General features: G+C 42.5%; 1 protein-coding gene across 2 annotated transcripts in view; it reads left to right on the forward strand.

Annotated features, from left to right (window-relative positions):
• The window catches only part of ca8 (carbonic anhydrase VIII), a 71073-nt gene that overhangs the window by 37703 nt on the left and 7742 nt on the right, over window positions 1-25628 (forward strand). For both annotated transcript variants that reach the window (XM_073051139.1, XM_073051046.1), the window contains exons 7-9: window positions 2526-2574; window positions 2690-2802; window positions 9278-9444. In XM_073051139.1, coding sequence (XP_072907240.1) covers window positions 2526-2574; window positions 2690-2802; window positions 9278-9412 — 297 coding nt within the window. In that variant the 3' untranslated portion in view covers window positions 9413-9444. The remainder of the gene's footprint in view (window positions 1-2525; window positions 2575-2689; window positions 2803-9277; window positions 9445-25628) is intronic.

Here is a 25628-nt window from a genome sequence, read left to right on the forward strand (position 1 = left end):
AACTGAAGGATTCAAACACTAATGTAAAAGTCCCAAAGTTGAGGTCAATAGTTTATTGACATTTTATGAAATTCACTACCATTTATTATGTCAAATCCACATGTACTTAATGTCATATTGAACCTGTTCTATTTCAATGGAGAAGAAGAATTGTGATGGTTAGTTTAGATTTTCAATTGTTTATTTATTTTAATGGATTTAAATTTAAAATTTTGAATAATTGCATGTCTTCAAATCAAAACCATTATTTTAACAAATATCAAATGTTATGCTTTTGGGAGTGGGGTGGGGGTTGGAGTGGGAGAGGCTACTGAAAGTCAAGCTGGCTTGCAAGTTCCCCACTGGGGGAATCACATAATCTTACTGTTAGCTAGACGTTGTGCAGGGACAGTCAGGGTGTTACACTTTAGTGAGTTTGTTGAGAAGCTGGATTGCTACAGGAAAGGAACTTCAGAGATGATGTGTAGTCCTGATCGTGATGGACTTGTAGTGTCTCCCTGATGGCAATTTGGAGAATAGGTGACTGCTAGGATAGGTAACATCAGCAGTGATTTTTTTTTTTACAGTGCTTTTCTTCATGCTGGTGATCAGCAGGTCTTTTAATGTTGATAGCTAACGGCCAATGATCTTCTCCACCAAATGAGCCACCTGCTGCAACCTGAATTTGGAGAGGAAGGAGGCAGCGGGAAACCAAACGGTGATAGAGATGGTCGCAACACTCTCAATGATAGCTGAATAGAAATTCATCAAGATACATCCTGAGATGTTAAGCTTCCTAAGCTGGCGTAGGAAGAATGTTCTTTACTGGTCTTTCCTGGTGATAAGTGTAACGAGCATGTCCCACATCAACGTACTGGTACTGGTAGTCTCCAGGAATTTGAATGCCTCAACCATGGACACGGCCTCGTCATTAATTTCCAAGGGGAGCAGATAGATGGTTCTCAACAGAAGTTTCTATTGCTAGTGTTCTGCAGAATGTGATATTTAATGATGTTTCGAATCTCTATAAATATGTATTACACAATATGCTAATGATCCCCATTCAAGTGAAAATAGTTTCAAAAGCAAATTTTCTTTTCACTATTTTTCTTCTGTGGTATCTATATTCATTTTCTGTCCATGAATCATTAATATGAATGTCCATGGGACATTCTGTAACTGTGTCTTCTGGCCTTAGAGTCTCTCACCTGAGGAAATATCCTCTCCATATCCACTCTATCAAGACCTTTTACTATTTGGTAGATTTCAATTAAGTCACCCCCCCCATTCTTCTAAGTTCTAGTGAAGACAGGCTCAGAGCCATCATATGCTCTTCATATGACACACTGTTTAATCCTGGAATCATTTATGTAAGAGAGATAATAGATGTGCCAGAAATGGAATAGACATAGTCAAGGCCGCTTTGAACATGTTAGAGGAGAATCTAAGGTTGAGTTAAGATGAAGTCCTTTTAAAAGCAGATGCAATGGAACATAGAACATAGAATAGTACAACACAATACAGGCCCTTCAGCCCACAATGTTGTGTCGACCCTTAAACCCTGCCTCCCATATAACCCCCCCAGCTTAAATTCCTCCATATACCTGTCTAGTAGTCTCTTAAATTTCGCTAGTGTACTTGCCTCCACCACTGACTCAGGCAGTGCATTCCACGCACCAACCACTCTCTGAGTGAAAAACCTTCCTCTAATATCCCCCTTGAACTTCCCTCCTCTTACCTTAAAGCCATGTCCTCTTGTATGGAGATGGTGACATTGGCAGAATATAGTAGACTCTTTATGAAACAAGGTGGCAAACATATAGCTGTAAAATCAGGGTTTATGGTTTATGTTGGTTGCTAAACCACCCCTCAATCAGTTCAAATACTTAAAGAAGGGAATTGGAAATGGACTTTAGGCTTTCTTTGGCTTCTGTCTCTGGACTTCAGGAAAGATGGGGTTGAGTGAAGAGGTGTAAGATCTTGCAACTAAGTGGTTCTGTCACATATCCTGTGAGCATTTTCTCACAGGACAATTGAAGGATAATTGAACTATATCCCAGATGGAATTGACATTTTTAGGAGAAGATGAAGAAGAGGTGCAAATGAACTGTAACTAATATATCCATATGGCAATTGAACAGTAATTTTACAATAAATTTTAGGGATGAATTTTAAAATAAAGTGAGGGAGAATTATTATGAGATTATTTGGATTTGTTTTCAAATGTTGGCTCTGAATTATGAACTGTTAGGAGATCATTTTGTGTCACTTTGTAAAATTGATTCCATTGAACTCAATGATATTGAACCTCACAAGTACACAGGAACACCTGAATCCCTATCTCATAGTGTGTTTACAGCTATCAACTCTGGATAAATTTCTAAGAATATATCTTAATTTAACCGCTCTGTGAATTTTTTCCCTGAATCCTTATCTCATAGTGTGTTCACAGCTATCAACTCTGGATGAACCTCTAAGAGTATATCTTAATTTAACTGCTGTGTGAATTTTTTTCTAAGTGATAATGTGGCTCTGTTTCTTTTTAGGGAAAATTGAAAACCATTCCTTGTTTTAATCCTAATACACTACTTCCCGGTAAGTTTTCATTTACAATATTTAAAATATAATTCAAATTAATAAAAAAAAATCAATCAAGGTAATTTGTACAAAGTGAATGTCTCCAATTTCTAATATTTTGTAAATGCTTTAGATCCGCTCCTGAGAGACTACTGGGTATATGAAGGATCTCTGACCATCCCACCATGCAGTGAAAATGTGACCTGGATACTATTCCGATACCCTTTAACAATCTCTCAGTTACAGGTATATAATGAATCACAACATTTCTAGAGCTTTATCTTTTAAGTAAAGGTTACAGCCTTAGGGCTCTACCACCTGCATAGATTCAAAGCAGAGGTCAAAGATGAAATAGCTGACTTGTAGCACGTTATTTTTTTCAACTGCAGTTATGTGATCATTGGGATTAAACAAAGGAAAAGTGCCATGTGTGTTTTCCACTTTAGTTCAGCTGGTAAATGTCATTGTTTCAAGTTGTGTAATGAAGCAAATTGCTTATTTAGTTTCAATTTTAGACATAACTTAAAAATAGGGCTATTTTAGTTTTAACTATGTATGACTGAAATGATTCAAATTATTCTGCAACATTTATCTGGATTAGAAAGAATTTGTAATTAACACCTTTTACAACTTCAAGATATTGCTGATGCTTTACAGTCAATAAAATACATTATATTTGCTCTTAGAATTTAGGATTCATGCTCATGCAGAACAAGGTCCCATAACCCTGATGAGATTTATCGATGTTACAAATATGAGAAAATCTGCAATGCTGGAAATCCAAGGCAACACACATGAAATGCTGGAGGAACTCGGCAGGCCAGGTAGCATCTATGGAAAAGGGTTGACGTTTCGGGTCAGGACCCTTCATCGGTCTGTTTACTCTTTTCCATAGATGCTGACTGGCCTGCAGTTCCATTGATGTTAGTTTGTCAAACTGTCACGGGATAATACTTGCATTTTTTTTGAATGATTCAATGGGATATTTGTAGCTCACTTTGTGAGGGCAGATTTTTAAATGTAATTTAGAAGTAACTGGCTTTCATTGAAAGCATTGACAATAATGAACTCCACAACGCAACAGAACAAGTAAATTTGAATACATTCTTTTATCAACCTTGTGTAAGTCAATGAATTTGGCATTGAACCCATAACTACACTCATTCTATTTCTGTTGTGCCCACAGCTAATGATCTCACTTTATGGACTCTTTATTTTGTTATTTCATGCTCTCGTTATTTATTGCTATTTATTTATATTTGCATTTGCACACTTTGTTGTCCATTGATCCTGTTTATAGTTACTGTTTTATAGATTTGCTGAGTGTGCCCACAGGAAAAATAATTTCAGGGTTGTATGTGGTGATATGTATGTACTCTGATAATAAATTTTACTTTGCACTTCAAAATTTCATCTGTGAAGGTTATGCTGGGCTGTGTCCTAGAGAGTTCAAAAATATTCAAAAACCACTTATCTTCCTCTTGAAAATTTCTTTGTTAATATATCAGTATTTCAATTTCATGCCAACCAAAAAAAGTTTATATTCTGGTTATTTTTTGGTGCAAAACATTTTAATGAGGAATATTTTAATTATACTCTTCTAGCATTTGATCCTGTGCAGTACATTGGACCAGACCGCTCTGACTGGAGGTTTTATGCAGTGCACTAGACAGAGACACGTCTTGGTTCCTTGTCCCACTTATTGAGTTGATAAATTAGATTTTTTTCCTCGCTGGTTCCTCACCTTGTATAAACTGTAGCTAGTTCTATTCATTCATTCATTCATTAAAGTTAATTGCTTTGCATATATCACTTTTTTCAATAACAATAAATTAAAGCTTTTGTTTTTTTAGTTTGCAATTTCAATTATTTAAATCAACTTTAACTGTTTTTAAATCTCTGTCATCATTGACATCAGAATTGACAGCAGAGGCTGTTAGAACATTACTGGAGAAAGAGTATTCGAATGTGTAAGCATTTTAAGCCCACACTGCGCACAGGACAGTTGAAGTGAGAAGACAAAATTACCAGGGTGGGAGGGGTCTTACAGGAAATGGACAGCGGCTAGGAGGGGAGGCTGGTCTTTGAGATAGCCTTGGCGGTGTTCAAAACTCTCTGAAATAGTATGTAGTCTTGCGCAGCGCAGTTGCTATACTAAGTTGTGACGCACATCGAAAAGATGCTTTGAACGTTGCATCTGTAAAACTTGGTGTTGGTTTTCAATGATAAATTTCCTGAGCTTTATGAGGAATTAGAGGTACAGGTGTGCTGTACCGTCCATAGCATCCATGTTGTTGAACCAGGGCAAATTGTTGGTGATACTTACACTTAGGAATGTGAAGCTCTCAAACATTCCCACCTCAGCTCCACTGATACTCTACCTTGTTTCCTGAAGTCAATGACCAGCTCTTTTGTTCTGCTGACATTGAGGGAGAGGTTGTTGTTTTGACAGAAGGTTAATGGTAGGACTCTTAGCATGCAGCAGATCAGAGACATGTATTCCAAAGTTGCTGTGCAAACTGATATGGTGATTAAGAAAGCGTGTGGTGTGTTGGCCTTCATTAGTTGGGGGACTGAATTCAAGCACCATGGGGTAATGTGCAGCTCTATAAAACTCTGGTCAAACCACAGTCGGATCTTGTGTTTGGTCCTGGTAACTTCATAGGAAGGATGTGGTAGAGAAATTGTACAGGAGATTTACCAGGATGCTGCATGATTAAGGAGCATGTTTTATGAGGAAAGGTTAAATAAGCTAGGGCTTTTCTATAGGGAATGAAGGAAGGTGAGAGGTGACTTGATAGTTGGAGGGTGGACAGCCAGCATCTTTTTCCAAGGGTGCAAATACCTAATGCAGGAGGGTGTAATTTTCAGATGATTGGAGGAAAGAATAGGGGATATGTTAGAGGTACCAAGAGCCTGTACTGTGCTGTACTTTTCCATGTGCTATGACACATTCCACTAGGGTCTCTATCACTTTCCTACACTCCTTTTCTTTGGTGTTTGAGATCCATCCCACTGCTGTATTTTGAAGCTGGTGCTCTAGCAGCTGATCACAATGTAATGCCCTGGTTAAGATTTTTACTACTCTGCTGTAGGTATTTCGTTTTAGCACTTCTGTAAGGGCAGTCTGCTCTGCTTTCAGCCTGTCTGGGTTTGAGCTGAGATGAGGGGCTTTGTTGCTCAATGTTGTGTCAGCCAGTCAGGATGGTAGAATTGAGAGAAGATTCTAGAGAATGCTGTAGAGAGGTTTTTGTGAAGGACACTGGTGTGGGTCGAGGTCTTTTTAGCGAGAGCTGGGAGGAGTCAGGAGGGAAGATGGCTGAGGATGCCGACCGTGTTGCACGAGGTGCTTTGCGCCGATGAATGGCTTCAAGGAGGAAGGACCAGTACTCCCGTGGGACAGCTCGTTTGTTCAAGATGGATTTCAAGCGATATTCAGAAGGTGGTGTGTGCTTTACGCAGACCAAGGGTCTAGCGCGTGAGTTAAAGAAAACTGCAAGATGAGCAACTTATGTGCATAATTGACTGTTTAGTTATGATGGGCCCTTTTGTTACTTTTTCCTTTCTTTAAGTTAACATTCTTAAATTTATAATTGTATGCAGTGTACAATCTGTTATTTCTTGCCTACGGGCAACTGCAAGGGGTAGTAAATCACCCAGTATTCACACAAACTGGGGTTTGGGCGGGCGAGACATCGCAACCTCACGGGTTTGGCGGGACCAAGGTCGTACACACCCTAGATGTACGCAGCCTGAGAAAGGTGGGTTTCTCACCGTGGAGACCAGTGCTTGTTAGAGAGCGGCTAACGAGCTGCATTCCCAGAAACATTCAGAAAAAGGGGATTTCACTTAATACAGACTGTCATTTGTATATTATAGTGTGGTAAACACACCATATAGTATGATGCTGCCTCCAAATGATACAGGTATGAACCATTGGAAACCCAATCATGGCACATTTCTTACACAGTTTCAATGGCCAATAAGAGCTTTGACAGCATCTGCCACAACTTATGTATTTCTGAATTTCCAGAATGTGTTAGAAGAGAATATTCTACCTGTCTGTCAAGGTGGCCTTGAGTACTGTTTGGGAGAATGTTTAATTTTCTGATTGCATGATTTTATGACTTTAAATTCCTTGGTGTTATCATATCAGAGGATCTGCTCTGGAATCTGTGTGTAAGTGCTATCACAAACAAGGTACATCAGCCGCTCTACTGTCTCTGAAGGTTGTGCAAATTTGGCATGTCATCTGAAACTCTGACAAACTTCTGGAGAATATACTGACTGGATGCATCATGGCCTGGTATGGAAACACCAATGCCCATGAACAGAAAAGACTACAAAGGATTGTAGACACACCCCAGTTCATCACAGGCAAAACCCTCCCACCCACTGAGCACATCTTTAAGGAGTGCTGCCACAAGAAAGCAGCATCTATCATCAAGGACCTCCACAATCTAGGCCATACTCTCTGCTCACTGCTGCCATCAGGAAGGAAGCACAGGAGCATTGGATCCCATACCACCAGATTCAGGAAAAGTTACTACCTTTCAACCATCATGTTCCTGAACCAGCGTGGATAATTTCACTCACCTCAGCTCTGAATTGATTCTGCAACCTATTGACACATTTTCAAGCACACTACAACTCATGTACTTAGTATTATTTATTTACTTGCATAGTTGTCTTCAAAAACTATGTCTTTGTCTATAGTTTCTCTGTTTTGCTCTGAATGTCAGCAAGTAAATGAATCTCAAGGTAATATATGGTGCCATATTTGTGCTTTGGCAGTAAATTTGTATATTCATGTTTTCTCTGTTCTTTTCAAATGTCCTGTCTGGTACTAAATCCTCTTTGTTTTGAAAGAAGCAATCCATGAGGGATGGTAACACAGCGCTACAGAAAAGGACTAGTAATCCTTTCTGGATTTCCTTTCTGAAATCCTTTCTGAAAAGGTCTGAGCTAAAGTTGCAAGAACCCAAGTTCAAATCCCACCTTCTGAATTCAGTTTATAACTAACCTGGAAGAGAATAGTATTTGTTATAGTGATTGTGAAACTACAGTGTTATCTCAGCAACCCAACAATGTGCTTCAAAGAAAGAAATCTGACCTTGCCCCAGTTGGGCCTCTTTATCACATCAGTTTCCTTGCTGTTAACTTCCCTTTGAAATGACGTTGCAAGGAAGGCACATCAGTGGTGCTAAAGCACGGAAGGAAATGATGCCGCCTTGGTCAGCCATCTTCTGTCCCAGCGTTCTCCCAGTTATGGAATGCATTCAATGCTATTTGCACAATGTACCTCCTGTTAAGGGTGCAGGTTCGCATTCTTAAATTGGTGCTAGCCTCTGTAGATAGTGAAGAGTGTTAAAATACAATATTGAAAATAGCTGATAGCTTTATTCATGATTATGAGATCTTTTAGGACCTCTGCTGGCTTAAATGTGTGCCCTAATTCTATATTGAGTCCTGAGGCCTTTCCGCTTCTGACCTATTTCTAACTGACACATTAAAGAAATGTAAATACTATTTCAACAGTTGCCCTCTTCCTAACCTTGTTATGCAAATGGATTGTTTTAATTTTACTTTTAACTTAAAAAAAATCCAGACTTTTTGGATAGAAATTGTTGGAAGTTATGGGGCTACTTATGCTATTGTATACACTGCCCATACAAATCACCATGCTGAAGATGCTCAGGCAGCATCTGCAAGGAAGAACCAGAATTAGCATATCAGGCCAGTGGCCTATTATCAGATGGCCTAGCAGGTGGGAGTCCATTTGAGAATGAGGAACAAAAGGAGCTCTACAAATTGATCAATTACTCGAAATTGCACCTAGGATAGTGAGGCCATAAACAAATAATCAAACTAAGTGCTAGAGCTTATTTCTAGAGGGGCCAGTTTAAAATGCAAGGATGAACAGATAATATCTCTTTACTCTAAAGTAAAGTAAGCTGAGGGGTGTTCTGACTAAACTCTTATAACCATAAAGATTTTTGTTTGAGTGAATGCAGCGGAGATGTTTGCACTTGTATGAAGAGCAAGTCTAGGGACAATCATTGTGAGATAGGCACAAAGAGATCTGATGGAAAATGTGGAACAAATTTGTTTTAATCTCAGAGTGGTGAGAATTGGCTGTCGTGGACTACCGGTAGTTGAAGTGAGCAGGGTCAATATGGTAAGGAGCATCTAGGCAAACACATGAAGGGGGAGAGAAATGAGAGTTTTGCTGTAGATTAGGATGGGGAAATATGACAGGAAGGTTCAGTGGACTAGTTGAGCTGATAGCCCATTTCTGGAATGGACATCCTATGTAGTCTACGAGGCTGCACACCAAAAGCTGCCTAGTGCGGTTATATTGGATAAATGATTTTGAAACTGACTTAGACATGATGGTTCTAATGGCCTCCTATCCCATGATCCTTTGCTGTCTCTGTGAATAATCAAATCAATGGAGGGCTTAATGCTGAAACAACATTTGTGGTACAAAGTCATGTATTGACAAAGTTTGCATTGATTATATTTGCACATCTTGAACAACTTACAGTAGCTTGTCACTATAATGCTCCAGAGGTACAAGATACATAAGATATGGATGTAGTAATCATTAACATACAAAATCAGATTATGCCATTTATATAGAGGTATCAAATGCTTAAAATGATTATTATATATTTTGAAGTTTGCTCACTTGTGAATCTGATTTAATATTTTATTCTAGATAGAAGAGTTTAGAAGGGTCCGTTCCCACATAAAGGGAGCAGAACTACCTGAAGGATGTGATGGGATTTTAGGAGACAACTTTAGGCCAACCCAGCCTCTCAGTGACCGAATCATCAGAGCTGCATTCCAATAAGAAACAGCAATAATAACCTGAGTCAGCTTCAGGTAATCCTAAACTATTTCCACTACAAACATATTTCATTAAATGTGTAATCATAAGTATGTGTTGGTCTATTATATAGAAGTTTACTAATGTATTTGCAAACCTTTGCAATCCAGGAGCTTTGCTTTACAGGACCCATGGCTGGGAGAGAAGGAGATCTCTGGGGTTGCCTGTGAATTCTTCTTGTAAAGCTTAATGGTGGGTGACACATAAGGTGAATTACTACTGAGTTGGAGTGTAGAGCAAACAGACAGGAAGTATATCTACTGAATCTCCCCCCCAAAACTCAAATAGTATCAAAATGTCTAATGCTTTTCAGAAAGTCAAAGACACACTTGTATACATTCCAGTAACAGTGATATTCTAAAAAACTTTTCATGTTAAACTGAGTCTGTCTCAAAGATCCTGATTTAGCAATTAGATGTTTCCTTTGCACCTGATAGGAACTGTATTCAAATAATATATACTGCACTGTTTGTTGACAAGTGCATTCCCCACAAATACCCGGATCATGCATCTTAATTCTGAACAAGGAGTTATTCAACCAAGTAAGTCAAGTCAAGTTTGTTGTCATTTAACTATATACATCATATATGTCAAACTCAAGGCCCGCGGGCCAAATCCGGCCCGCGGTGTAATTATCTTTGGCCCACGAGATAATATCTAATTACTATTAAAGCTGGCCCCAGTAATCGAAGCGCCTATGGCGTATGATATGGCTAATGCTGAGTTTATTCAGGTACCAGGTTTTCAGGGTTTTTAGTGTTTATTCGGCAGTCTTGCTCGGCAGTCTTCTTCATAAGAAACGGAATTTGTAAAGTGAAACACTTTGTAGTTATAGCAGAGACTGAAACACATGAGAGCAGGCTGAAAAAATGGAGGCAACGAAAGCTGCGTTCGTACGCGTCCGACTGATCGGGCCCGCATGAAGCTGCATTTTGCTCAATCCGGCCCGTGACCTAAAATGAGTTTGACACCCCGATATACATGTATATAACCATATAATGTATATAGAAACAAGACAAGACTTCTCTGAACCAGGGTGTAAAACACAGTAATACACATAACACGTGTAACTCATGAAGGTAAGGATAAAATCTACAGATGAATCACAGATAAGTAACAAACTAAAGTGCATTAATCTTAAATGTTGTACCGGAACAGTTTAACCATGCCACTTCAAATACAATGTGTCAGGGAAAGCACATGACCTTGGGGAAGAAGCTGTTTCTCATCCTGACCATTCTTGTTTTTATGCATTGTAGTGTCCCACCTAATGGTAGAAAGTCAAAGAGGATGTTGGATGGGTGTAGTACGTCCAATATGTAAACACATTAAGTATAACTTCTTTCTTCCTTTTCCACCTCCCAGCTGAGTTCCCACCAACCTCTCAATTTTATATAAATGCCATCCTTTCTTTTCCTTATCACAACTTTGTTGCCACAGTGATTGAATAGACTTTTAAATTATGTCCTTCCTCTACCCCTTACGCCAAGGCACTACTTCATTTATATCTTTAATTTTAAGTGATTGCTTGGCAAGAATTATCTGCCACCTCATTTCCTTTGTTACGAACCCCGTAACTGGGTCACTTACCGGCAAAGATAGAGGCGTCCGTTGGAGTCTGATGGTACTATTTTTAACAGTATTTATTAGTAAAAATACACAAAAATAATATCGGTGCAAATATACAGATAACATACGTCATCAATACTAAACCTAAAAGTGCGGGTATAATAATAATCAGTAAGAAATAAGCTCTATCGTTGTCTAGGGGATAATGAATTGTCCAATGGAAATATAAAGTTCGTTTCAGTTCACACAGGCTGCCGTCGTTTGTTTGTCGCTGTGTTGCAATTGTTGGAGAGAGAGAGAGATAGAAGAATGGGAACAGTTACCACTAAGTGTTTTGCCAACCTTCCTTTATGATTTCGATCCGTCGGTGTCTCGTTGTTGTGGCTGTTCAAGTGTGACCTCTCCTTTAGCTAAACCATTCTTCCGTGATGAGCCCGCCACCCAGGCAAGGGAGGACACACACAAGCTCTCACCGGCTTCGCTATAAAACACTGTCACTGGATTTCTAGCGTTTCTCCTGGTGTGTCTGAGGGGTGTTCCCCAGACCTGTCTTTTATCCTCACTCACAGGGTCTCAGATGTCAATCAGGTTGGGATGATGCAATTCCTCAACCAGACCACTCTTGTTGTCCCCTGAGGGGTTTCAATGAATAGTACAGTACTCAATACACAATTCCTTCTCCAAGAGACAATAGCAGTAATCAGTGGTTCCGTTCCGCGTTTGTTAGGAGACATTCCAAACCTTGTGTATTCTGCAGTGTCTATAACAACTGCCTTTGCTGTTCCTGTGTCTCTCTCATTACTGACATGCTGTGTATCTCTCTCATTTCCTGGGTCTCAGACCCGAAATAATAGCGATCTTGCGATTCTCAAAAGGGAGGGGGCGACTTTGCCCCCTTTGGCCCCTCAGAGTTGCTCCACATTCGTAACACCTTCAACACCAGCTGTTAAGTTTTCTAACTCCAAAATATTAAACTAAATAGAAGAAAAACAAGAGAGCTGGGAAAGAGGGTCTTACTTAAAGCAATGTGAGCATCTGTCACATGGGAGAGCCATTATGTATGCAGTTCAAGTATGCAATTCCCATAAGGAATTTTAAAATGAAAAACAATGCTTAATCAAACAATATATTTACTGAAATATTAAATACACAACACCAACATGAGCAGGAAGCCATATGAAATGTATACACAGGCCTAAACCCTGCAGCTTCACAGATGTTGTCCAATCTTAAGAAGAATGCTTGGCCTACAATTTGAAGTAGTTGTTTTAATAGATAATAAAACCGAGAACAAATCAGAGCACAGAAGTGCATAGTCATGGTGTACTTCTTTGGCTCATTCCACAGCTAAAATGATAGTAACTATCTCAGCCATGTCTGATAATCTTTTCTAAATAGTCACCTGAAATTTTGGAACATAAGCAGAAGTACTTGTATGACCTGTCACTGGGTCTTTTCAACCTTTTGTGTAGAAAGTAAGAATCCATAATATCTGCTGTGCATATACTGCTGGAGTTCCTGTGCCACTGATAAACACACACTCTGCATTTTGATCTTTACCCGAAGGCCCAAGTTAACCACAGGCAAAGAGAAAAACCATGGAGGACTGACAGAAAGGGGGTACACTGAGACCTTGATTCACATTGTACAACCCAAGGTTTTGTGCTCATTCATTTCCCATCCACCCAAAACTGAAGACCTTATAAATACAGTGCTCTCAGCACACAACTGATGTTGCTAATGTTGGATGACCAGCTTTGTCCTCTTATGTTAACCGGATAAACCATTGCTTACTGTGGCATGCCTAGATTGCTTCTGAATTTCACTCGACAGGAATTTAAAATTGGCACATTGCTAATAATTGTTAACATTTGTTTGGCTAATTAACAGTAGCCAATAAAAAGAAGGTAGGGTCAAGTGGAACCGATCTTTTGGAGTGGCTAGTGTGAGTGAACCAGTGTAGGTGTGAGGAGCTGAGGTTTAGGCTTAGGACTTCAGTGTGAGGAGGCTGAGTAAGTGGCCCAGGTGTTTGGAATTGGAGTGGATCTTTTAGCAGGCACAGGTATGAATAAATAAGGTTTTATTTCCCTGTTGATCTTTAGTAGTTGATTTAGAGTAGTTAGGATGACAGTCAGGGCAGTGGAATGCTCCTCTTGCAAGACAATAGAAAGATTGGGAAGCTTGTGGTCTCCCTGACGTGGGAAAAGCACGTGGTTGTAGTTTTTGACAGACTGAGTCAAGGAACTGGAGCTGGAGTTGGATATTTTTGGAATCATCTGGAAAGCTGAGTACTTCACAGATGAGGATTTCACTGAGACGGTCACTCCCAAGGGATAGGCTTCAGATAGGTAGGAGACCATCAGGAAAATAAGTGGAGTAGGCACCAAGTGCAGGGCTTGACTACAGTCATTCCTCTCACTAACATGGATACTTTCAGGGGCTAGCAGTAGTAGTCAGGTCTCTGGTACAGTGACTGGCTCTGAGTGAAAGGGTGCAGTGAGACAGGGTGTTAGTGATAGAAAACTCAGTAGTGAGGTGGACAGATAGGAAATTCAATGGTTGCGAGGTGGTGTGCTGCTCCCTCAGTACCAGGGTTAAGGATATCTCTAAGGAGCTGCAGAATATTCTTGAGCAGGAGGTTTAAAAACCAGAGGTCATTGTGCATTTTGGTACAAGTGAGATGGATAGAATAAGTGATGAAGTTCTGCAGAGTGAGTATAGGGAGTTGGGTTAAGAAGTTGAGAAGCTGGACCTCAAGGGTAGCTATCCACGGATTACCCCTGGTGTCATGTGCTAGATAGGTCAGAAATAGAAGGATGGACTAGTTGAATTTGTGTCTGAGGAGCTAATGGAGTGGGTTAGGATTCAGATTTTTAAACTATTAAGATCTCTTCTGGGGTTTAGGTGGACTGTACAAGAGGGCATATGTTCACTTGAATGTGAGGGGAACCAATATCTTTGTAGGGAAAGATGGGAGGGTTTATAGTAGATTGGGGGAATGGGACTCTATGCAGGAACAAGTCACGGGATCCTTTTGCTGTCTGTAAGGAGTTTGTACGTTCTCCCTGTGACCGCTCTGGTTTCCTCCCTTAGTCCAGAGTAATGGTTGCCAACCTGTCGATCATGATCGACTGGTCGATTTTTGAAACTTTCCCAGTAGATCCCGAAAAAAATGAAAGATGAATACACAAATACTGTTGAGAGATTGTTTCTGGGTTGCGGGGTTTTAGTTCCGTTCTTTCTGCCCAGTCCGCATGTGTGTAGCTCCCCCGCCATGCACTACAGTGTACTTCAGTGGTCCCCAACCACCGGGCCACAAGGAAACGATATGATTTGTCGATATGAAACGATATGAGTCAGCTGCACCTTTCCTTATTCCCTGTCATGCCCACTGTTGAACTTGAACGCACGTGAGGTCATTACGCACGCGAAGTCATGCGCCTGAACGCAGTGACACCCTCGCGCCAAGGATTACTGGTTGGCCTCGGGTAACCGGCTGCCTCGCGCAGCCGGTGAGAAGTGCCGTTGCTACTGGTCTGGAGCACGGACAGATGGGCACCGCCTCTAAACCTGTCTACCACACCGAATGTTCGTGAGGAACCCGGTGCTAAAATATTTACAGATGACCTAATTTGGGCTAAGGGTTTCATAAGTAGCAGAGCAGCTACCTCGCTGCAATCTACTGAAAGTCATCCCTGGAGACAAACTTCTGTCGGCTGATAGTTCCTACAAGGGGGGCAGGCGTGTGCCCTGTTGCACTCCTCGCTCGCTCGCTCGCTCGGTCACTCTCTCTGGACTGCGACCGCCGCAGTCCCAGCACGGGACCCTCTGGCCCTTACCTCGTCCTCTCACCCACGACCAGCTGCACCTGGCCAAGGTGTCTGGTGGCGGGTGGGTGGGAAGCTGGAGTTCGGGCCAGGAGGCTGTCTAATGGGCAATGAAGCCCTCAAAAGTGCTTCGGTACCCTGAGTCCAAGCACCCTGCACTTATAGACAAACCCTTTGAGTTTTTTCAGCAGAAAAAATGTGAGCAGGCAGGACAGAAGCTAAGTGCTGAGAGCCACGTAAACTAAATTGCGGAATAGACTGGACATAAGGAACCTGCTTCGAGTATCGCTGTATTCTGGTTGTGTTTAACACCCTCCCCCCGCCACCCCCCGTCAGCTGGCCCGCAAGAATATTGTCAGTATTAAACCGGTCCGCGGTGCAAAAAAGGGTGGTGACCCCTGGTGTACATACATTATTTCTACTTCCGGGTTGCGGGGTTTTTCTTCCAGTCTTTTCTGCCCAGTGCGCATGCGTATGACTAACCAATTTAATAGGTCGATCTTGCCTTTCACTAAGGCCAAGGTAGGGGATCTTGGGCTTAAAAAGGTTGGTGACCACTAGTCCAGAGAGTTGGTAGGTTATAAATTGTACCGTTGTTAGCCTAGGGTTAAATGGAGGGGTGGTGGGGTTGCTGAGAAGCGCTGCTCAAAGGGCCGGAAGGGCCTATTCTGAGCAGTATCTTAATAACTAAAATAAATAAAACAGCAGCAAGCGAGGGCAAGTTTACCAATCTGAATTGCCTAGGCCACAGTAAAAGCAGGGGGAGGAGGAATACCCAGTTAATCTATGTTTATTGCAAAGCAAGAGGTTTAACAGATGAACTCAGCGTATGAGTAAATTCTGAGGACTGGGGTGTAGAGCTCTAATAGAACCATGGTTGAGAGAAGAGCAATACGGGCAGCTCAGTATTCGAGAATACAAATACTACAGATGAAACCGAGGTACAGGTAAGTGAGGAGTGGTTGTCCTTTCGATGAGGAAGGTCATAACAGCCGCACTCAAAAAGATTACTTTTTGGAGAAATCGTCCAGTGAAGCTGGAAACAAAAAGGGGAGAATCATTCTAGTGGGGTTGTATTAAAGACCCCACAGTAATCAAAGTGAACTGCAGCAGGTGTGTGGAGAAGTTGCTCATAGTTGTAACAATATTAGGATTGTATTAATGGGATATTTTTATTTCCTGGCACTGACTGGATCACCCAGAGTGTTAAGGACAGAATGAAATTTGTGAAATATGTCCAGTACAATTTCCTATAGGGGACCCTTCTCAAGAGGGTACAACACTGGACCTTGGGTAACTGAAGTTGTAGTGAGAGAGCACTCTGGCTCTAGTAACCATAATTCATTAGTTTTAAGATAGTGATAGAAAAGAATAGGACAGGTGCACAGGTTGGGGGTACTAAAATGGAGCAGGGCTCATTTTGGTGGAATTAGGCAGGATCTAGGAAAAATTGATAAGATGTTGCCTGTTTGAAGGGAAATGAATGAATAGCAAGTGAAGGATTTTAAGAACGTGATATCTAGAGTCTAAGAGCCGCACACTTTTGCTAGGCTGAAGCATAAACCCACAAGTTTAGGAAACCTTGGCTGATGAGAGATCTTGAGGCTGTGGTTAAGAAAAAGGTAGAAAGTATACATTGGGTATAGGAGATTGAGGACAATTGAATCGCTTTACGACTATAACAAGGTAAAGAACACTCTTAGGAGGGAAATCAGGAGAGCAAAGGGGGTATGAGATGGATCTGGCAGGTAAGGGTAAGGAAACTCCCAAGGGATTCCATAATTAAGAACAAAAGAGTGGCAAGGGAGTGAGCAGGTTCTCTTGGAAATCAGCATGGCTACCTATCTATGGCTTGAGCTACAGGTGGAATTTTAATGAATAGTTCTTCTTGTTTTCTGAGGAGAAAGTCAGATTTGCTCAAGAGGTAAGGGAAGCAAGTGGTGATGTTTTGGAGGGACATTCATATTGCCAGGGAGGAGCTACTTGCATTGAGGTGGATAAGTCCCCAAGTGTAGGCAAAGCAGCTTGGTTCATTGGGTGGCCTTTTATATTTCAGTGAGACTCCGTGTTTCCTCTTTGGCACTGTTCCACCTCCACATGATGCATCCTGGGTGGCTTCAGTTGGTGAATGGGACATTTTTAGAAGAAGTTGGGTAATGCAGCTGAGACCTTTTTTAAAGAAAAAAAAAACTAGTGGGGGAACTTTTACAGGACTTTCTCATACCTGATGTCCTCAGACTTTGTGGGAGAGTAAAGAAGAAATTGTGGAGGCCCTTATGGAGATATTTTCTTCATTGCTAGCCAATGCTGGAATTCCTGAAGACTGGAATGTGGCTAATGTTGTTTTCTTGTTTAAGGGTAACAAGAACATACCAGGGAACTACAGGGCTGCTAGCCTGGCATCAGTAGTGGGGATGTTACTGGAAGTAATTCTGAGGGACAGGATAGTCTGATTGGAAGGAGACAGCATGGCTTTGTGCATGGAAGAGGTAAGCAAAAAGATAGATGTTGGGTAGGGTGTTGAATGTTGTTTGTTTTGACTTCAGCAAGGCCTTTGGCAAGATCTCGCAAGGCAGGCCCATCTGGAAGGTGGAATCCAGGGAGAGCTATTTAGCGGATTCAAAATTGGTTCGGAGGTTGGAAGCAAAAGGTGAAGCCTGTTTCTCAGATTGGAGGATCTAGGGGTCAGTGTTAGGACCCTTGTTATTTGTCATTTATATAAATAATTTGGTTGTTAATGCAGAAGACATGATTAGTGAGTTTGCAGGCGCAGAATTAGTAAGTGTTGATGGAGAAGTTGTTGTAGATTACGGGTATTTTGTCAGTTGGGGAGGTGGGTCGAGAGTGGCAAATGGGTTTCACTACAGACAAGTGTGAAGTGATGCATTTAGAAAGACAAACCAGCGTAGAACTTTCACGATGAATTGTAGGGCACCAGAGAGTGTCAAGGAACACAAGGACATAAAAGTACAAGCGTATAGCTCGTTCAAAGCTACCTCATGGGTAGACTGGTGAAAAGGCTAACAGGCTGGCCTTCAGTTATCGATAGAGTATAGGAGTTAGGATATTATGCGGCAGTTGTACAAGTTATTGGTGAGGCTGCACTTGGAATTACTGTCTATAGTTTTGGTCACCCTGTTACAAGAAAGACGTGGTTAAACTAGAAAAGGTGCAGAAAAGATTTGAGGATGTTGCGAGGACTAGAGGGCCTGAGTAATGGAGAGAGGTTGATCAGGACTTGGTCTTTGTTTCTTTGGTCATAGAATTAGTGGTGTGCTTATAGATGTTTGTAAGATCATGAAGGACAGAGATAAGGTGACTGGTAACAGTCTTTTCTCCATGACAGGCGAGTTCAAAGCTAAGGGGTGTAGATTTGCGGTAAGATGGGAAATGTTTAAAAAGGATCTGAGGGCATACTTTTTGTACAGAGGGTTGAGTATATAGAAGGAGATGCCAGTGGAAGTGGTTCAGGCTGGGACAGTAACATAACTTGGATAGATGCATGGAGGGACAGGACTTAGAGAGATATGGTCCAATTCAGGAAAATTGGGAGTAGATGGGTATGCACCATAGTATGTGTGGATTGGTAGGGCTTGTAGGGACAATGGACCTGTACCCATGTATTGTTCTATGATTCTGAGGCACAGTTGCAGCTGTGAGATGTGATTGTCTTTAAGTTGGTGCTCAGTATACTTCTGTTTACTTTCTGAAGCATTGGGAATAAATAGACGTTAAAGAAAATGACAGCATCTTTAAACTCAAAGTTCTTCACTTGTAGCATTAGTGATCACTTCAGATTTTCATCAGTAGCTAAGTTACATGTTCTTTTTACGTAGAACAGACATTGTAGATTCTTCGACTTGTGCAGACCTATGGGGGTGCTAGTTTTAGAAAGCAGGTTATTAATATCACATTTTCCTATTGCAGAAAATGAATAAAATATTTAATTTTCCATTGGGGAAGTTTATTCAATAGAATTTTTATAGCATTTTGTCATTTGATGAAAATGTAACTGCAATCTTTTTTATTTTACAGTGTAAAGAAAACAATATTAGAAGTATGAAGGAGGAACACACATAAAGTGCTAGAGCAACTCAACAGACAGGTAGCACCTATGGAAGAAAGCATAGACGATGTTTCAGGCTGAGATCCTTCATCAGGACTGGAGGAAAAGATGAGGAATCAGAGTAAGAAAGTGGGGGGAATGGAGGAAGAAACACAAGGTGATAGGTGAAATGGGGGTGGGGGAGAGGGGTGAAATAAAGAGCTGGGAATATGATTGGTAAAAGAGATACAGGCTGGAGAAGGGGGAATCTGATAGGAGAAGACAGAAGACTAAGGAAGAAAGTAAAGGCAGAGGGGCATCAGAGGGAGGGAGTTGATAGGCTGGTATGGAGATGAGGTGAGAGGGAAATGGGAATGGTGAAAGGTGGGGGGAAGTTTAAGATTTCTTTAAGTTTAAGAAATCGATGTTCGTGCCATCAGGTTGGAGGCTACCCAGAGAGAATATGAGGTGTTGCTTCTCCAACCTGAGTGTGGCTTCATCTCGACAGTAGAGGAGGCCATGTCGGAATGGGAACGGGAAGTGGAATTAAAATGGGTGGCCACTTGGAGATCCCACTTTTTCTGGAGGATGGAATGTAGGTGCTTGGAAAAGCGATCTCCCAATCTGCGTTGGGCCTCACTGATATACAGGAGGCCACACCAGGAGCACTGGATATAGTAGATGACCCCTACAGACACACAGGTGAAGTGTCACCTCACCTGGAAGGACTGCTTGGGTCCCTGGATGGTAGTGAGGTAGGAGGTATAGGGGCAGGTGAGGCACTTGTTCCGCTTGCAAGGGTAAGTGTCAGGAGGGAGATCACTGGGGAGGGATGAATAGACAAGGGAGTTGCGTAGGGAGCAATCCTTGTGGAAAGCAGAAAGTGGATGGGGGGTGGGGGAGGAAGGAAGTGTGTGCTTGGTGGTGGGATCCCGCTGGAGATGGTGGAGGTTGTGGAGATTTATGTGCTAGACAGTGGGGTTAATGGGGTAGTAGGTGAGGACAAGAGAAACCCTATCCCTGGTGGGGTGGCGGGAGGATGAGGTGAGAGCAGACGTGTGTGAAATGGAAGAGATGCAGTTGAAGGCAGTGTTGATGGTGGAGGAAGAGAAGCCCCATTCTTTGAAAAAGGAGGACACCTCCTTTGTTCTGGAATGAAAAGCTTTGTCCTGAGAACAGATGTGGTGGAGACAGAGGAGTGGAGAGAAGGGGATGCTGTTTTTACAAGCAATTGGATAGGAAGAGGTATAGTTTGGGTAGCTGTGAGAGCCGTTGGGTTAATAATAGACAGCAGTAAATATGCTGTCTCCAGAGATAGACAGATAGATCAAGAAAGGGGAGGGAGGTGTTGGAAATGGATCAGATAAATTTGAGTTGGAGGAAGAGTTGATGAAGTTGACGAGCTCTGCATGGGTGCAGGAAGTAGCACTGACACAGTCATCGATGTAGTGTAGGAAAAAGTGGGGGAGTGATACGAGTGTAGGCTTGGAACGTAGATTGTTCCACATAGCTGACAAATAGTCAGACGTAGCTAGGATCCATGCGAGTGCTCATGGCTACACCTTTTGTTTGAATGAAGTAGGAGGAGCCAAAGAAGAAATTATTAAGGGTGAGGATGTTCCGCTAGACAGAGGACAATGGTGGTGGAGGGAACTGCTTATCTTCTTACCTGGTTCATTTCCGACACCTCCCTCCCCTTTCTCAATCTCTGTTTCTATCTCTGGAGACAGCTTATGTACTGCTGTCTATTATAAACCCATTGACTCTCACAGCTACCTGGACTATACTTCTTCCCACTCTGTAAAAATCCCACCCTCTTCTCTCAGTTCCTCTGTCTCTGCTGCATCTGCACTCAGGATGAAGCTTTTCATTCAAGAACGAAGGAGATGTCCACCTTTTTCAAAGAAAGAGGCTTTCCTTCCTCCAGCATCAACACTGCCCTCAACTGCATCTCTTCTATGTCGTGCACGTCTGCCCTTACCCCATCCTTCCACCACCCCACTAGGGATAGGCTTCCTCTTGTCCTCACCTACCACCCCACCAGCCTCTACGTCCAGCACATAATTTTCCATAACTTCCACCATCTCCAATTACTAAGCACATCTTTCCCTCCATCCCCCAATCCACTTTCTGCTTTCCACAGGGATCGCTCCCTACGTGACTTCCTAGTCTATTCATCCCTCCCCACTGATTTCCCTCCTAGCACTTACCCTGCCCCTACGCCTTCTCCCTCACTACCATCCAGGGTCCCAAACAGTCCTTCCAGGTAAGGTGACACTTTACCTGTGAGTCTGTAGGGGTCACATATTGTATCCGGTACTCCCGGTGTGGCTTTCTGTATATCGGAGATGCCCGACTCAGATTGGGAGACTGCTTCAACGAGCACCTAAGCTCCATCTGCAAGAAAAAGTGGGATCTCCCAGTGGCTACCTGTTTTATTTCCACTTCCCATTCCCATTCTGGCAGGTCAGTCATGGCCTCCTCTACTGATGTGATGAGGCCACTCTCAGGTTGGAGGAGCAATACCTTGTATTCCTGTGGTGAACTACATATACCTGTCTGGACACGCCCCCCCCCCGCTGACTGCTCCTGTGGCTCCTCCCACAGACCGTGGCTCCTCCCACAGACCCTGGTATAAAGGCGAATGAGGCCTGAGCCCTGCCCTCAGTCTCCAGGATGTAGCATGGTGGTCAATTGCTGCTTGTTCTTTCTTCCGGTCAATAAAAGCCGATATCTCGCCTCACGTCTCAGAGAGTTATTGATGGTGCATCAATTCCATTTGGGTATCCTCCAATCTAATGGCATGAACATCACCAGTCTCCATTCCGATTTCCCTCTCACCTTATCTCCAGTCTATCACCTCCCTCCCTCTGGTGCTCCTCTCCCTTTTCTTCTTTCCATGGCCTTCTGTCTCTATGAGGTTTCCCCTTCTCCAGCTCTATCCCTTTCTCCAATCAACTTCCCAGCTCTTTACTTCACCTACCACCTTGTGATTCTTCCTCCCCTCACCACTTTCTTACTCTGACCTCTCATCTCTTTTTTTTCTCTGTTCTGCTGAAGGGTATCGGCCCAAAGCGTCGACTGTATTCTTTTCCGTAGATGCTGCCTGGCCTGCTGAGTTCCTCCAGCATTGTGTGTGTACAGCTTGGATTTCCAGCATCTGCTTTTTTCCGAGCAGCACACACAAAATGCTGGTGGAACGCAGCAGGCCAGGCAGCATCTGTAGGAAGAAGTACAGTCGACGTTTTGGGCTGAGACTCTTCGTCAGGACTAACGGGAGAAAGAGATAGTAAGAGATTTGAGAGGGGGAGGGGGAGACCCGAAATGATAGAAGACAGGAGGGGGAGGGGTGAAGCTAAGAGCTGGGAAGTTGATTAGCAAAAGGGATACCGAGCTGGAGAAGAGAGAGGATCATGGGACAGGAGGCCTAGAGAGAAAGAAAGGGGGAGGGGAACACCAGGGGAAGATGGAGACCAGGAAAGGAGTGATTGTGAGAGGGAAAGAGAGAGAGAAAAAATAGGGATAGGGTAAGAAGGGGAGGAGGGGTATTAACAGAAGTTAGAGAAATCAATGTTCATGCCATCAGGTTGGAGGCTACCCAGACGGAATATAAGGTGTTGTTCCTCCAACCTGAGTGTGGCTTCATCTCGACAGTAAAGGGGGCCATGGATTGACATATCGGAATGGGAATGGGACGTGGAATGTGTGTGGTCACTGGGAGATCGTGCTTCCTCGGGCAGACAGAGCGTAGGTGTTCAGCGAAACGGTCTCCCAGTCTGCGTCACGCATATCTGCTATCACCCCATTCTCCCACCACTTCACTAGGGATAGGGTTCCTCTTGTCCTCACCTACCACCCCACCAACCTTCGTGTCCAACATATAATTCTCCGTAACTTCCACCACCTCCAATGCGATCACACCACCAAGCACATCTTTCCCTTCCTCCCTCTTTCTGCTTTCCGCAGGGATCGCTCCCTACGTGACTCCCTTGTCCATTCGTCCCCCTCATTCCTTCCCACCGATCTCCCTCCTGGCACTTATTCTTGTAAGCGGAACAAGTGCTACACCTGCCCTTACACGTCCTCCCTCACCACCATTCAGGGCCCCAGAAAGTCCTTCCAGGTGAGGCGACACTTCACCTGTGAGTCGGCTGGTGTGGTATACTGCGCCCAGTGCTCCCGGTGTGGCCTTTTATATATTGGTGAGACCCGACGCAGACTGGGAGACCGTTTCGCTGAACACCTATGCTCAGTCCGCCAGAGAAAGCAGGATCTCCCAGTGGCCACACATTTTAATTCCACGTCCAATTCCCATTCTGATATGTCTATCCTTGGCCTCCTCTACTGTCAAAATGAATCCAAACTCAGGTTGGAGGAACAACACCTTATATACCGGCTGGGTAGCCTCCAACCTGATGGCATGAACATTGACTTCTCTAACTTCCGTTAATGCTCCTCCTCCCCTTCTTACCCCATCCCTATTTTTTTCTCTCTGTCTTTCCCTCTCACAATAACTCCTTGCCTTTTCTCCATCTTTCTCTAGTGCTCCCCTCACCCTTTCTTTCTTCCAAGGCGTTCTGTCTTATGATACTCCCCCTTCTCCAGCATTGTATCCCTTTTGCTAATCAACTTCCCAGCGCTTAGCTTCATCCCCTCCTGCCTTCTATCATTTTGGGTCTCCCCTCCCCCTCCCACTTTCAAATCTCTTACTATCTCTTTTTTCAGTTAGTCCTGACGAAGGGTCTCGGCCCGAACCGTCGACAGTGCTTCTTCCTATAGATGCTGCCTGGCCTGCTGCGTTCCACCAGCATTTTGCGTGTGTTGCTTGAATTTCCAGCATCTGCAGATTTCCTCGTATCTGCAGATTTTCTCTTGTTTGTGATTAGAAATATGAAGATGCAGATTATAATTTTATCGCTGAACAAAGCATGTGACATCGGGTTTTTCAGACTGAAAGGTTAACCTTCACTGTTTAAACATTTGCAGATTCAGAGCTTGTGTGTTGTGTCTTGAACTAGGGTTTCTATGCTGCAGCCACTCCATTTGAACTAGCTCAGTGTGCATGGATTGTTTATATCGGAGAGGAAACTTGAAATATTTTTAATTTATTCTTTCAGTGGTGTTTGAGAATTACTGGCCTGGAGGAACAATAATATATTTCCAAGCCTGGTTTGTGTGTGACTGAAGGTGATGCTGTTCCTGTGCACCTGCTGCTCGTGTGCATCTAGAAGTTTGAGATTGTATTTATCCTGCTGGTTTAAAAATGGCAATGGAAAAGAGAACATTGGTCCGCAAGTTAAAATCCTAAATTGAGCACAAGGCAAACTTTGAAGGCATTGGATAGAACCTTACAAAGGTGGAAATGTACTAGGTTAACTGTTCCTACAGATGTATTGATTGGATTCCTTTCATCTTGTCCTATTCTATTTGCCTCATGTGGAGAATGGACTGGTTTCCACACCCTGAACTGATTAGTGCATTAATTGTGTGTGCATGTGGGGGTAGTGGGGTGGTTATAAATTTTATTCAACTGCCATAGAGTCAGAGTTTGAGTTTAGCCCTGTCAACCAATTAAAATTAGCATCTAGTATTTCCTGTGAGAATCCTGATGTAGGTCATGGGATTCAAGTTTGCATTTTGGCTTCTTGCCTGGAATTGACAGGTGTTTTAATCATTTATCTCTTGTTATTTCCATGATGCACCTTGGCTGTGGAGCACCTAAGTAACATCTTTAAAATGCCATGGGTTCTTCTTTAATCTTCTCTCAATCTACTCTTCTGTGGCTGAAGGCTCTTGACCACTAATCTCTAAAGTGTTGAGATCCTAGGAGTCCATGGACTGAGAGCCTACAGAAGCTTAGAATGACAGAAGGAGCAGACCACCTTGCAAAATACTCACTGGGCTATGCTGCCCAGAATGGTATCAAGTTATTTTTGATTTTGATGGTCTTTGTAGAAGAATAGCTTGTAAATGGTTAATTAATTTGAGCATTTCTTCAGATTTTGGACAAAGAATTTTGCAGCTTCTGACTCTAATCCTTGCTTTTTTGGCAGTCTTGTGAACGATTATACAGTACATATTTCTTCAAATTTAAATTATGTGGAAAGGTCTTCATCACTGGGTGCTGAGTCCTGAACTGACGTCTGAGCTTTGATGTTCCCTGTGATTTATTACCCCACCTTTCATCAACTCATTTGCATCACTTGCACATTGATTATGACCTTGGACCTTATCCTATTTTCTTGACTCTTCCCATTCATCTTTAGCATATGTTTTCTAATAAATTGTGCACAAGCAGGCTAACTTATTTCATGAAAACCCACATTCAGTGAGTCAGAAAAACAGCTTCTTCCCATCTGTCATCATATTTTTGAATGATCCATGAACACAACCTCATTATTCTATATATTTGAACTGTTTATTTATTTTGAAATTCATAGTGATTTTGTCTTTGCACCATGCTATTGCTGCAAAACAACGAATTTTGCATGTATATGTTAGTGATGGTAAATGTGATTCTGAAAGGGCATTCAGAGTTTGGATGTAAAGCAGCTCCATCTAGTGTTGGTACAACTGAAAGAAAGCATAATAGCCTGCTTCAGACAGGTTTAAGTCATTTCATGGAATCGACAATGATTTCCTTCCAGTGCAGTCATTGTGGCATTTGAGTTAACTGATGATATTGTAGAAACTGTAGATAAGCCCACTGCCAGGCAGGAGGCATTTTGTGGGGCAGGTG

Source organism: Hemitrygon akajei, chromosome 1, assembly GCF_048418815.1.
Source record: "Hemitrygon akajei chromosome 1, sHemAka1.3, whole genome shotgun sequence".
Taxonomy (NCBI): Eukaryota; Metazoa; Chordata; class Chondrichthyes; order Myliobatiformes; family Dasyatidae; genus Hemitrygon; species Hemitrygon akajei.